At 43.4% G+C, this 14,881-nt stretch overlaps 1 protein-coding gene across 1 annotated transcript; it reads left to right on the top strand.

Annotated features, from left to right (window-relative positions):
• Positions 1–6,745: 6,745 nt before the first annotated feature.
• SULT2B1 (sulfotransferase family 2B member 1) lies at positions 6,746–11,400 on the top strand. Its single transcript, XM_424434.8, has 7 exons — positions 6,746–6,869; positions 7,140–7,314; positions 7,640–7,848; positions 8,270–8,396; positions 8,963–9,057; positions 9,141–9,321; positions 9,541–11,400. Exons 2-7 carry the CDS (start codon positions 7,179–7,181, stop codon positions 9,678–9,680), a joined length of 888 nt encoding a protein of 295 aa, XP_424434.3. The 5' UTR covers positions 6,746–6,869; positions 7,140–7,178; the 3' UTR covers positions 9,681–11,400.
• Positions 11,401–14,881: the final 3,481 nt, after the last annotated feature.

Below are 14,881 nucleotides of genomic sequence, written 5' to 3'. Positions count from 1 at the left end.
CCTCTGAGTAAGGAATTTCCTCCTAATATCTGACCAAAATCTCCCTTATTTTACTTAAAATCTCCCATTCCCCTTTGCCCTAGACAAACAGACCTCCAGGTCCCTTTCAGTCTTAAACCTTCTGTAACTCTGTAATCTCAAACACTGCAGCAAAAAGCATGGTGGGATCTTATGGAGTCTCCATTTTCTTGTGTAAACAAGCCCTGAGGAACCAGAGCATTTGTCAAGCCCTGAGTTTTTCTTTCTATTTTTCTGCAAGATATTCACAACAAGGCTGCATTACTTTCCATTAGCACCAGCCCAGGCCATGAATTCCTCTTCCTCCATTCTACTTCCCTATACTCACTGCAGCTTTTGTGGACCCTCTTCACCTGCCAGCACTCCATGTACAGCTCTTTTTTTCTGCTCTCAAATTCATGTCCTTGCTTCAGGGATCTCCTCAAGATAAGGCCTGGTGGCTACCATACAGACCTGGGGTTGCGGATGGTCACACCTGTCTTGTTGGTGATCTCAATTCCCATGCTCCAGGATTGGGGTGTGCTGAGCAGGATCTGCTCAAGGTCTCTGCACTTCTCCTTGGGGTCAGGATGCTAGAAGATGGAGTGGAAGGAGAGCTCAGAGGCTGAAAACCTGAGGGAGTAGGGTCTGGGGGTCTTGTTTATCTGGGATGGGGACATTTAGGCAGAGAGCATCTTGGAGGCAAGCCCCACTGAAGCAAGCTGTCACATCAGTCTTCCAAAATCACAACAGGTGAGACAAGCTGGGATGGGCAGCAGAAGCAAGGAGACCCAGTCTGCTGATTTCTCACTGGAGCAGTGAGAGAAGTTGATGAGACAATCCAGTCCTCCATTAACTGGAGATACCCCAAGGAACTTGGTCCAGATGGGAATCCTCTAAGTCCCACATCATGTCCCATGGGATGTGCTGGTGGGTGGGAAATCGCAGGGCATCTCAGAAGAACAAAAGGGCCTGGTGTGGGTTGAGTGGAAGAGATAAAGCTAGAAACTCCTGCAAAAATGAGGTGGCTTGGTATGGACGTGGGGTCTGAAAGCAGAGGTCAGCAGGAGAGGGAAACTGCTCTGCACTGAGCATCCAGTCACACTCACAGCAAGGAGGCAGGATGAAGCAGGAGGCATTGCCTAAGCTGTGAGATGCACCCTGCACTGCTTCTGGTGGGGACAGAGTTAATTTCCTTCCTAGCAGCTGGTGTCATGCCTGAGTTTGGATTTATGATGAAAACAGTGAAATGAAAGCACACAAATGTTGTCATTGTTGCAGAGCAGTGCTTGCACAGAGCCAGGGATTCTTCAGCTTCTGATACTGCAGGAACTGGGTGGGACAGATGACGCCAAATGATTCAAAGAGACATTCTGTACTATATGATGAGCTCAGCAATGAAGGGTGAGGAAAAGGATGGAGGGAGGAGCATTTGAAATTACGGTGTTTGTCTTCCCCATTAACCATTATGCAGGATTGAGCCCTGAAAATGGCTGAAAATCTGCCGGCTGATGAGAAGGAATGAACTAATTCCTTACTGTGCTTTGCTTGCACATGCAGGTTTGGCTTTACCTGCTAACCTCTATCTCATCTGACAAATTTTCTTTTTTTTCCTATTCATTTCTCTTCTTCATCCTTGCCAGATATGGTGTTAGGGCAACAGACCTGTACAGGTTCTATGGTGAAAAAGCAGGAGAGCAAAGCAGCTGCAACCACCCAAGGCAGGGGGGTGGGTTTCCAAGTCCAGTTTCTGACTACTTTCCCTGAAGAAGTGAATGAGAAAAACGGTCCATGTGTCTGCTTTCAAAGAAAGAGCCATTGTTTGCACAGCTCTGATGAGGCTGCTCAGATTACCATCAGCTGTCCTTGCAAATCTCCATCACTGCCTCAGTGTGAGCATTTTAGCATTTTGTATATATAGGTATTTACAAACAGCCACTTACACTCCTTTTCTTGGAGGGTGGGGGGATCACTTGAATATTTTCCTTTTTCCTTCTCTATGCCCCTAAAAATTTAGGCATCAGTTTAGCTCTTGCTGGGAGAACTCTGTTTCCCGTAGTTTTCTACTGATGGGGCACAAACACACTTTCAATGGAAACCTTCCCTTGGCTATCACACAATGCACAGGGAAGGGGAAGGGATGGAGCCTGGCTGTCTTGGTCTCTTCTTTAGCACCTTTGCTGCTGGAGGGGACTGAAATGCATTTCCTTCATATTTTGGATGACTTCTTTTGATGCAAGGGACAGAAATTCCATGCTCCCTGCATGGAACATCAGGGAGACATGGGTGAAAAATGCAACAAAATAGAGAACAAGAAAACTCATAAATATATTTTTTTTCCCATAAAAATCCAATCAAAATTAAGTATAATTACCCACAGCTGCTTAGCATGCAGGGGAGCACTCCTTCCATGAGTCCATTGCTCAGCTCAGTGTTTGCAGCATGCTGCCAGTAGCCCCAGGCTAATTTCTGTTGTGTGTAGGATGGGATGAAACTATGCCAAGCATTAAAAAAAAATAATAATAAATAAATAAATAAAGTCACTATGTAACACAGCCTTCAATGCTGGAGCCAAAATACATCAAGATGGCAAGCGATAATACTTTGTAACAGCACAGCCGTTGCATTTGCTGGGGGGAAACTCCTGAGGCTTTGGGAAAATAATGAATCCAAACATTTCAGAGGGGATGAAAAGCAGAAAATCAATGCAAGAAATGTGCAGTTGTGCTGGTAAGGTGTTGCACAAGGGATGTGTTCTTGTTTTAAGATGCTTTGCTTTACATGCATGGGTATCCAACCTTTTAGCTTTTCTGGGCTGCACTGAGTGAAGAGGATTTGTCTTGGGCTGCATATACAAGTTACTCTGAAAGTAATGTTTTTTACATACATTTAAATGGGAAATGACCCCTGGAACAAAAAGCATAATAGCACTATTTGGTAGGGCAAATTCTCAGCTACAAATCACTATTTTTCAACACAGTCACCACCATTTGCTATGAATTTTCACTTGTGATGAACAAGAGCCTGCATGCTGTGCTCATAAAAATCTGCACAAGCAGATGTGACTGCTGTCACTGTCATCACTGCTGAAATGCCTTATGGTGAAAACCACCACCGCCTCTCTGTGCTCACATCCACCAACGGGTCTCCATAAACGTTCAGCAAGCATCAATGAATGCCACTGGGTACCTTTTTATTCCACATGGAGGAACTGAATATCATCCCTTTGCTTCATACTTACTCCCATGTCAGACACCATTTTGTCAGACTGCCCCTCTGCTGCCATCTGTCACACAGCAACAACATTTAACAGAATATTGGTGGGAAAGTTCAACCTCTACTGCCATCCCACCAATATCTGCCTTTAGCATCATGCTCCAAAACACTAAACCACGAGGCATTCCTTTTGGAGCAGCCTTCATAAAATATATAATATAGTTAATGTATGTAAGTAACAAAACATTTTAATTCTTAGTATTTTTATTAAGATTAAAAAAAAAAAAAAAAGAGAGAGTAACAAAAACATGAAACTAGTGGGATGTTTGACCTTGTGTTTGTGACACTCATGTATCAGTCTGGCTCAATGACAGTGGTTGCCATTCTCAGTGAGTTCTCACAGTGCTTATCAGAGATTTTTGATAAAATGTTACTCTTCCTGTGCTTCATCTTTGACAGTAGTTGCTCACAAATGTGCGTACTGCCAAAAGTGATGGCATGAATAAGGCATGACTGTGAAGCAGGGGATATTTTTCTCTTATAACAGTCTGGTAAAGAGATGCGACCAATTTTTGAATTGAATGTCTGATTGCAGCTCAACTTTTTCCATTTGAAAATATGCAAATTTATGTCAACAGAAATAGAGTTCTAAATGTACCTAGAACCCCCCTGTGCTCTTGTTTTAAGCCCAGACAGCGTTAACAGCACGCATCTGTTGGGTTGGTGCCCAACGTGACTGCCCAAGTCATGACCCTGTTCTCCAAACCCCTCCTTCTGCATTCACTTTGAGGAACCTTGGAAATGCCTTTCACCCACACTGCTGTGGGCATCAAGATTTACGATAAACCAGTAACATGCATAATCACCAGGCTCACAGACATCTTTGCAAATACAAAATGTCAGTCTCCCCAGCACAAGAACAAGTCAAGGAAAGTGATCTTAATTGTTTGCAGGAGATTGCAAGGATGATCCAGTTCTTCAAGTGGAGTTTCCCAAGAGGCAAAGCAGACCCAAGATATGAATGTGCTCTGAGGAGGGAGTAAAAAGAAATGCAGGAGGAAAAAAGAAAAGAAAGGAAAGAGGAATGGAGGAAGTGCAAGAGGAGGAGGATTTTGAGAAGCCACATCAAAACCAGACAAGTTTACCAATACCCACAAACCCTAACCCTAATCCTAACTGATACTAAATTTATCCCTAATCCTAACTCAAATGATAACCCTTAACCTAACTCTAATTCATCCCAACCCTAACACTAAACCTTAACCTAACCTTAAGCCTAACTTTAACCCTAACACTAACACTAACCTTAACCCTAACCCTAACCGATCATAACCCCAGCCCTAAACCTAACCCTAACCCTAATTGAACATAACCCTAACCAAAACCCTAACCCTAACTCTAATTTATCCTAATGCTAACCCTAATTGAAACTAACTCTAACTCTAATCAATCCTAAACATAACCCTTACCCTAACCCTAAACCAAACCCTAAACATAACCTTAATCCTAACCCTAATCAGAGGATACGCACAATTAGACAAAGTTTTTAGAATTGCTGTAACTGCACAGTCAAAACCAGCAGCATATTCATATTGCCCCACACTGCATAGCTTTTAGGTGAGATCAGTGGAAAAAAAATAATTAATTAATTAAAATTAAAATTTCTTTACCTTTCAGTTCCAAACCTGATACTGACATTTTTTTGCTGCTTTATTTATTTTTAACTTCCACTCAACTTGATCTCTTTGGAGAAGAAGCAATGGGGTGATTGCACATGCTCCTTGGATGTGTGAATTCTGCTTCCCTCTAGCATGAATACTTTCTCTTCCATGAGCCTTAACTCCACTGTAACTAATTAATTAATTAACTTTAAATTAAAGCAGTAATTTAAATTAACTCCCTTAATGGACTTAAAAGAATTCTACATTACTTTGAATTCAGGTTTCACTGGACATGATTGTGGTTTCTTTCTAAATTTTTAAACGCTTTATTCACACATCATCATTCTATCCCGAAACGTTAGCAGGCAATAAATCATTCATAGCTCTTAAATTCTCCTAAATTTCTATTAATTGTGATATAAAAAATAGAATTTCAAATAGTTACATGCTGTTATTTTTACTTGAAAACATTGGCAATTATAGTTTTTGCCTTTAAGTTTAACATAGAAAGACCTGGCTGCAGTTTAATATCCTTTTTTCAGTTTTCGTTTCTTTTGCTCCAGCAGTGTGGATGATTTATTAATAAGAAAAATTCAAAATATCTACAACCTAATGTTGTCTTTTTCAGTGTTCACTATCCCTTAACACTCCAGACAATGTTGATAGTATTTCAATACCTTTTAAATGTGATGAAACATATTTTTAGAATAGACATGATGACTTTATTTTTAAAATAACTATATGAATATGCTTACAAACGTACTAATTGCCCAATTCTTTAATGATCATTTAGGCTAGCATAGTTTCTCTTTGGAGGCAGGTAAGCCTACAGCTGTTAATTAGCTGCTGCTGATTATAAAAGGACAGCAAGATTGTCAGGTAAAGATGTGGATTCTCCCTTGGACTGCAAGGGAAAAACAGTTTTTTGTAATGTTTTGCAGCCTTCCTTGTAGCTTTTAGTTCAGTTGAACTTGTCTCAACTCTGAGCAACAAAGGGGTTAATTACATTTATTACTCCCACTGTGACTGTGGTTGGTTAACATTCCTCTTTGAAGTGTTTAAACATTTCTTAATGCCATTTTCTCCTGTTTGCATTGAAAACAAAACATGGTCAAAAGGGAAATCGCTGTTTCAGTTGTTTGTCCTAAAAACCATCTATACTGTGCAAATAAAATATTTACTACTTCTCAAAAAAAATTTCACATGCATTATGTATCTTATTTACTTTTTGATCTACTTAATCGGTGCATTGTGTTACACAAAGTTGTCAAACTACTTTTTTTTCTAGAAAAAAACTGACTCGGTTCATTCCATTTAGGAAATACTCTTAATTTAACATATGACCACATGACTGCCTTGTTACAAGAAGTATTGCTTGGGTTCTGCTTGCTTCTGATTAATGGCATTAAACAGCCCTGTCCTGGCATCTACAAAGGCCATATAATGCCGCACTGGAGGAAGAACTTTCCCTCTTCCTCTCCCTTTAATGCCGTTCCAAAGGTTTCTCATTTGACAGAAGAGAAAGTTCAGCTCATGGGAGTTGGGAGGCTCAAGTGCTAGTGGGCTTTTCAGAGCAGCTGTGGGAAATATAAATGGTAAAAAATGCAGGCACTGCAGGAGGAAGACATTAATGTTTTTTTATATTTTTGAAGAAAAATGGAGAGTTCCATGGGAAAACATACAGGCACAGAAGAGGAGTGTGGTTCTTGTAGTGGATTCGGGACAGAGGACACACAGGACTAGCTTTGCTCACTGATTTGCAGGAAAGGGGTGGCTGCTGGACTTTGGATCTCGTTAATCATTGCTCCAGAATGGTGCAAGAAGGAAACCATTTTCCTCCCCTTTTGATTCTCTCTCCAGCTTCTGGAAGCAGAGCAAAGCTGTATTTTGTGTAGAAAACAGGGAGTTTGGGGTTTCCATCTGCCTCCTGTCTCCCCGGTTGTCCAGACTCTTGCTAAGATAGCTGCTATGCACCCATCCCAGCTGTGAGGGCAGGTAAACACATGGGGCAGCAAAGGAGGGGGAGGAGAGGTTGACCCCTTAGCAGATATTTCGCCTTAGGGCTTGATAAATGCCTTATGAACCAGTAGTCCTTCATCTGGATCCCCATAAGGAAGGACTGGAGAGTATCTGAATGTGTTATTGTGTAACACAGAGCGCTTCTGATGTTTGGGAGATGGAATTGATCCTCTTTGGGACGTGTTATGCAGGAAGAAATTTCCTATCTTGAGTTCAGTGCCCTATCCCTCTCTGTCCCCGTTCTAGGTCTGCAGAGCTGCAGCACCCAATTCCCATCCAAGCACAATGCCGGTGCACTACGTGACATACAAAGGCATTAAATTCCCTCCTGCCTACAACTCCGTGCACAGCTTGAGTTTTGCCCACAATGAGTTCCTGGTGCGGGACGATGACGTCTTCAACATCACCTACCCTAAATCTGGTACCACAGGGATGTCCACGGGAGGACAGAGAGGCTGGGAGTTGTTCTGGATGGGTTTTGTGGGGAGATCTAGGGCAGAAGGTTTTTGGGGTCTGGGGAGCAGTGCAACTGTTGTTCAGAAGGTGAATCTTCTCTTGTGATGGGAAGAGGAATATTTTGGGTGATCGATATATATACATACATATTTATAGCACAGTGGTTGTGCATGGGCAAGGAGGCAGTTTCTTCTGGGGGAACAGACTTGATGGTGACATTGCTGCTGAGGTCCATGCATCCTGCAGCCCCAGGCAAATCCCTTGCTTTATATTTCTGTTGTACCTGGTAGGCACCGTGTGGATGACTGAGATCCTGAGCCTCATTCGCAGCCACGGCCACCCCAGCTGGAACCAAACTGTCCTCAATTCTGACCGCATGCCTTGGTTCTCAACCCGCCTGGGTCTGGAGGCAGCCCTCAGCTACCCCTCACCTCGCTTGCTGACCTGCCACCTCCCCAGGCACATCTTCCCCAAGTCCTTCTCCCATTCCACTGCCAAGGTGGGATCATAGAATCCAACATATATCCAACGTATCTCCTGTATATGCCTTTGTGGGGTGGGTATTCATGCAGTGCCTGAAGGGGAGCCTGGGAGGACAGTTGCCCATCATGTGGGAAACGTTCATGTAGAACAATGGGCCCTTGGGTGAGGACCCTTGTAGGGCATCCTACACATGCTCTGAAAGGAAATGTGCAAGCCCCAATCTCACATCTGCAACTTTGGATATTCTGGGGAATCTCCAGTGGCTCTAGGGAGCCTATGTGTTCCTCAACCCTGGCCCGAGGTCTACATTATTGAATCTTGAACAAAATTGATCCTCCTTTGACAGACCCTTCCATTCGCAGATCTACCCCAGTGCCATTGTCTGCAATTTTTTCCCCTACTCTGAGCGTTTTACTCCTGTATGCACTCTCCCCCAGGTCATCTACACCCTACGGGATCCTCGAGATGTTGTTGTCTCCTACTTCTACTTCTGCAAGATGTGCAACAGCTATGAGGACCCCGTGTCCTTTGAGCAGTTCTTGAGGGACTTTCTCAGTGGAGAGTGTGAGTGTGGTTTGTGCATGCTCAGGGCATGCTGGGGGTTCCCCGTCACCTCTATCTCTAGAATCTTTTCCAAGGGTCCACTGATGATGCCTGTGAAACCAAACTTCCTCTATGAGAGAGCTGAAGTGCTCAGCAAAGCACAAAAAAGCCTGCCAATTCAATTTTTAATTTGCCTGCCTTCTACAGATTTCATTTTCCTCTTGGAAGTCTTGGTCAGCAGACCCCTTAAGGCCATGACCCAGGACCCTGGCATCCTTCCATCCCCAACCCTTTCCCACTGTGGTCTGTGTCTGCTCATACTCCTGTGTTTGCAGGATGAGGAAGCAGCACTGTCTCAACAACATCTGGTTGAGCAAGGAAACATCAGCAAAAAAGTGGCTGGAGAAGACCCCACCGCTCATGTGCAATAGCTGAACCTCCCAGTCCCACTTGATTTCTGGATGCTGTTGCTCAATCTTGCTTCATGTCTACCTTCTCCCTGCCTAATGTGGACCCTCCTCTACCCTGCACTCATCATGCTCTGTCATGATCACCGCATGGACTTGCTGCCTTTTGTCTCCCATCAGTGCCCCATGGCTCCTGGTTTGAACATGTCCGAGGCTGGATGCAGATGAAGGACAGGGAGAATTTCTTCTTCATCACCTATGAAGAGCTGAAACAGGTAATGATCTTGGCAGACCCGCCTGCTCCAAATGCGCTGATGTGTCGCCCTAGCTGCTAACAGGCTTATTCTGTGACCCTAAGGACCTGCAAGGCAGCGTGAGACGCCTCTGCCATTTCCTGGGACAGAATTTGGATGACGATGCTATCTCCTCAGTAGTCCAAAATGCCTCTTTCACAGCCATGAGGCAGAACCCTATGTGCAGCTCCATCTTGCTTCCCGCAGACATCATGGACCAGACCAAAGGCCAGTTCCTGAGGAAAGGTGTGTAGAGGGGGCCACATCAAAGTGCTGGGTTTTGGGGAACCCACGGGGAGCCTCAGTTGGTCTGCAGGATGTGCACCTAGGTTAAAGGAACTGGGTTAATGGGGATGGCTACTCATTTTGTACAGCTCTTCAGGGTGGTAACTGCATCCAAAAACTGAATAGGAAGGAGAGTTGTACAGTGGGATGTGCTCTGAAAGAAAAATATTCCTTCCTCAGGCATCTGTGGGGACTGGAAGAACCATTTCACAGTGGCACAGAGTGAGACCTTCAATAGAATCTACCTGGAAAAGATGCAGGGTTTGGATGTGGCCTTTCCTTGGGACAGAGATCAGGATCCAGACCTAACTGAGCAATAAATATAAGCCGTCTATTGGCGTCTGGGGTAACTGGTCGCTGTTGGACACAGGCAGTTGGATCCAGGGGTACAAATGGCTGCAACATGAAGTAGAGCAAATTGTTTGGTAGCTACAACCAGCTGACATGTTTCCCTGGGGTGACAGGAGAGCCGCAGAGAAAATGGGGAGGGAGACGAATGCTGAGGTGTCCTTTCTATTTGCAGTTCCCATTTTGCAGTTATTTAATCATATTAAATAATTTTTGCCAGTAAATAACATTTTCACCTTCGGGTTTTGTTTTTTTCTTCCCTTTCAACAGAGCTATACATGAGTGCTCTGAATCCTTGGAGTTATTCCAGCTATGACATACTCCGTCATATCTGGGTGTTGTACAGAATTGAATTCACAGGAAAGAATGTCTGTACAAGACAGTGTTGCCATTGCACCTCTGTCAGTCTATCCTCATAGAGACTTAAATAAGTGATGAGTTCAAATAAAGCAAAGCCAACTGTGTGCTGTATCATGGGGATTTAACAGCTCTACCTCATCAATGAATGGGAAAAATGTGCAGCAAAGCAGGAACTACCTAAGGATCATGGACAAGTACATCACAGATAGTCAGACTTGTATAGACTTTTTAATGTCAAACCCTGTGGAAAGACTTAGCGAAATCAAAGCAGGGGAAGACATTTTGTGGATTTTGGCTCAGACACGGTTCTGTGATTTGTCTATCTTTAAGCCTTCACAGTGCCTACAGGGAAATCCAGCTCTTTCCAAGTGCCAAAATACAACTTGCAAAATACCCTCAGCTTTATTTCTTGGACGTCCAGCCAGAGTGGCTTGGGCATGACTCCAGACTTGGCCAGACACCACCTGATCTATCCAGCCATAGAAAGTTATCCTGTGGATAGTGAGCATTGCCTTCCATATTGGTAGGACTGGCATGTTCATGTTGTACAATATCATAGCTAGAAGATGACCCAAATTAAGGTACCCTGTTGGCAGCGCAGACTGACTTGCATTTATGGTGCACCCATTCATGCCCATCACATTCTGCTTAATGATCATTAGTGTGGGAGCTTAGAAATAGCGAGAAAGCACATGTGGCCCAGCATTAGAAGATGCCTACAAAACCATGCCTACAAAATTGTTTCCTCTTACATAAACTACAGTCAAATGACCTAGTTCATGTGCTGATTGCCTTATTTGTATGTTTGCATTCGAGCTATGTGTGATAGATTCTACACCAAGCATGATATTACACTCCCACCACCCTGCTAATACTGTTCATTTGGGTTAGTGCCTTAGTTGGGCTTTGTACAAACTGATTATTAAGCAGCCTGTGGAGCAACAGGCCATATTCATATCCCAGTGAAGATTTCTTAAGCACTGTATGCTGTCTCCTACATCACTCAGTGTACATATGACACCAACTTTGCCTTTAGAGATACCAAAACATTAGGTAGAGGCCAGGTGTGATGTGCTATGGTGCATACAAAGGTCTTCAATACAAGACCACTAAAATGCTTTGCTGGCTTCAGGAAAGAAACAAAGTTTTAAGCCTCTCAAACCCCTTTTCCAGCAAGAGAAGAGCCTAACGAAAATGCAGCAAATACAGGAGTTCCAGAAAAAGAGTTTGCCTCATGATTGTTCTTTCTCCTCTTAACTCACTTCTAAATGCAGAGCCCTCATGAACACATAGAAACTAAAATCTGTGGTCAGGGGAAGGGTTACGTGCTTTTATGGCCTGCAGAGGGAGAATGCAAGCAGAGCATGACTCACTTGTGTTGGCTTATATCCCCTCGGATACACGGAGACCATTGTTGGTATATTCCAGTTCTACCCCGGTTCTGATGGTGAAAGGAAAAATGTCTGATTTTTTTTCAGTAAGAATGCCAACGATACTAAATCTGGATCCTCAGAACACAGTGATGATGTCATTAGAAGACAGCATGGATACTAGTTATCTTTGGAGAAACTGATCACCTGGTTAAAGACACAAGAGGTCTTTGTTGTCCCACATTTATAACAGACTGCTAGTGATGATGATAAAGCAGCCAAAGTCACTGCTTTCCCTGGTGTGAATGCACTGGAGAAATGAATGGCTGCAGTGAAGTCAAGACATTTTGCTTATTTTCATGGTTTCCTGGGGAGATGCATCAGAGCTGGGGTCTGATCCACCATCCAGCACATGGTCTTCTGTGGAATGCAACATGGAGATCATGAGAGACAGTGGTCATACCTTTAATGTCCCATTGTCACTTGGACCCAACATACTGTCAGGCATATAATAAAATAGAATAGTTCGCTTGGAAGGGACCGAAGAAGATGATTGAGCCCAACAGCCCAATCTCTTCACAAGTAACTGAACACTGAAACATACTATTATGGGCATTATCCAATGCTTCTCGTCATAGTTTTGACTGGGAGATATTTATATCTATTATATGTACTATTTTTCCATAGATTCTTGCATGGACCTCTGTTTTGTATTTTTGATGAAAATAGACCTGATTGCACACTGGTGCTTTAGTTGCTGCTGAGCTTATCCTTTCATCCACCAGTCTGGTATTCTTATCATACAAGGAGATCAAGTGAGTAAGCTAGGAATTTCCCTTCATGAATCCATGCTGGCTACAACAGGCAAAAGCAACCTTCGTCAACAGCAGCCAGCACAGTCTTCTCCATTACTTTCCCAAGAATTGAGGTTACGTAGTCAGGTCTTTAGTTTCCTGAGGTTAAGCGGACAGATCTGGAGTTTCCCAGATCTTCCCTCATGCCACATTCCCACTTGGCCTTCAGTGCATTCTTGAGATGAATCCATTCAGAACATCTGCTGACTCCTTTGGAACTCTGGAGTGAATTGCACCAAGCTCCATGGGCTTATGAACATAACAACAGGATCCTTACAATTTCAGTGGCCACAAAAAGAAAATAACTGCTCCCTTAATCATGGTCCTGGAACTCAGAGACCATCGTTTGTATTTAATACCCAAGATCCCATTTATACTACAGATAGAGAAAAAAAAACCAAAAAGTAACAAACAAACAAAAAACCAAACCACTATCTTTCAGAACAACAAAATTGGGTATACAGGTAACAACATTCTGTTGCACAAACACATTTACAAGATGGCAAGAAATAGGGAAAGGGTTTATCAGCAAAGCAGACAGGACAGGAAGATAGTGAAAGTGTGTGCAAACTGTGCTGAAGTGCTGACTTATTTCCACTTCCATTTCTGCGAAAATTCCTCTTATTATGACACAGCTAAAATAATGAAAGAGATGTGAGACAGGTTGAAATACAGAATGCACACTTAGGAAGGATAGGTATTTTGATCTGAATTTAAAATCACAATCCTTTTCAAAATCACTGTTAAATATTTGGGGAAATGGCAATGGTCATTTTTAACAGTGCTTGTGAGATGGGGAGATGTCAGGTTCTGGATGGTTTGATCTAGTGTGTGTGTTTAGAAATGAACGAAGGAATGAATGAGAAAGAAAGAGGAAACATGGCCAAGAGAGGACAGAAGAAAGGGAAAGAGGGAGAAAAGGAAGGATGCAACTCTAGATAATTTTAGAAGATTCAGTCTAAATTCAATTCCTGGAAAATATTGAGCAGAAAGCCAGTGCTTCTGTTTGTAGTCACCCGAAAGGTACATGCTATGAGTCATCAGCAAACATCAGTTTGTTGAATTTAACTATCAGGCAAACAATCAACTCTACAAATACAAAGCAGGAATTACTGGCCAAGCTCTCATAGGCAGACAGAAGCTAAGGATCAGCATCAAAGTACAACTGAATCAATAACATACAGGTATTGTGGGGAAAAAAAAAAAAAAAAAAAAAAAAAAAAAGCCTTCACCTGAATTGTCTCTAACAGGAAATCTCATTTATGTGTAAAATGTGTGGTCCTCATCCTCTCAGCAGCTCTAAGATCTCTCCTGCGTATCACTGACTGGGTGTAGGCATCAGCCTTCAAGGAAGGTGTTGGCCAGCTGTTGGCCAGCTGTTGGCATGCTTGAGGCTGACCATTATGGAGACAGCGACAGCTATCAGAACATAGGAAACAAGGTACAGATGGAGAGGTTAAAGTCTAATGGAAGGACAAACCCTAAAGCTAAGCAAAGAGATGTGAGCAGTCTTCAAATGCTGAGGCAGAGCTCAGCCACTCTGAGCTAGCTGTGACGGTACACAGACTTGCTATGAAATGTAATATGAATGTGAATGATGTGTTACAAATAGTCCCTGGGTTGCACACTGTAAGCAGAGGAGTACACCAGAGATACACTAATTCTTCACCTATTCCATCTAATGCACATGCCGAGTGAAAGATCTGCAACAGTGTTTTCTTCCTGAACAGACATCTCCAGTACAGGTGTCTCAGTGTACAAAACGACGTCAGCCAGCTCTGAGGAGTGATTGATGATGTCTGCTGAGCATGCAAGGTATCTAAATGCATTTTCCAGGCATAAAAGTTGGCACGAGGAAGATCCCACACATGATAGATAAAGAGAGCATAACCCCTTCTACCCAACCCTGGGGAGGCCCCATCCAGAATGGTGTGTCGGGTTCTGGGCTCCTCAGTTCAAGGCAAACTGGGAACTACTGCAGAGTCCAGCAAAGGGCCAATGATCGTGGCCTGGGGCATCTCCCCTAGGAGAAAATGCTTAGAGCCCTGGGACTGTTCAGCCTGGAGAAGAGAAGACCGAGAGGGAATCTTATCAACATTAATTAATATCCAACGGGAGTCAAGTGGATGGGGCCGGACTTTTTTGGTCATACCCAAGACAAGACAAGGGGTAATGGGCACAGACTGGATCCCAGGAACTTTCATCTGAACACGAGGAAAAGTTTCTTTACTTTGAGGTCATGGTGCACTAGAACAAGTTTCCCAGAGATCACTTTTACAGCTCTGCCTTGGCACTAGTGCCCTATTCCTGCCTGGAAGGTTACTCAAAATTCCATGTGCCTCCATCCCTGCCATTGATGGTCCAGAACCCGATGAGCTGAGCTGAGAGGACTTGTTTGCTCATCAAATTCCCAAAACAGTCCAATTTCACAATCCTACAGCCTACGTGATGCTAATGGCACAAGATTCCTGGCAGAGGTTTGGCTTCTGTTAGTTGCTGAGCCAGGGGAATGAAGGGAGGTTTTCGGATAGAGGGGAGGAGCCAGGGCTGTGGGGACTTCTCAAATACCATGCCCCTTGGGTGCATGTC

The sequence above is a fragment of the Gallus gallus genome, chromosome 31 (genome assembly GCF_016699485.2).
Source record: "Gallus gallus isolate bGalGal1 chromosome 31, bGalGal1.mat.broiler.GRCg7b, whole genome shotgun sequence".
NCBI classification, from domain to species: domain Eukaryota; kingdom Metazoa; phylum Chordata; class Aves; order Galliformes; family Phasianidae; genus Gallus; species Gallus gallus.
This window is presented reverse-complemented; position numbering and strand designations above follow the sequence as displayed.

Coding starts and splice junctions, on each gene's coding strand:
- SULT2B1 (XM_424434.8), top strand. CDS start 7,179: ATGCCGGTGCACTACGTGACATACAAAGGCATTAAATTCCCTCCTGCC. Junction 7,849..8,269: donor TCTCCCATTCCACTGCCAAG/GTGGGATCATAG, acceptor ACTCTCCCCCAG/GTCATCTACACCCTACGGGA. Junction 9,322..9,540: donor AGGCCAGTTCCTGAGGAAAG/GTGTGTAGAGGG, acceptor TTCCTTCCTCAG/GCATCTGTGGGGACTGGAAG.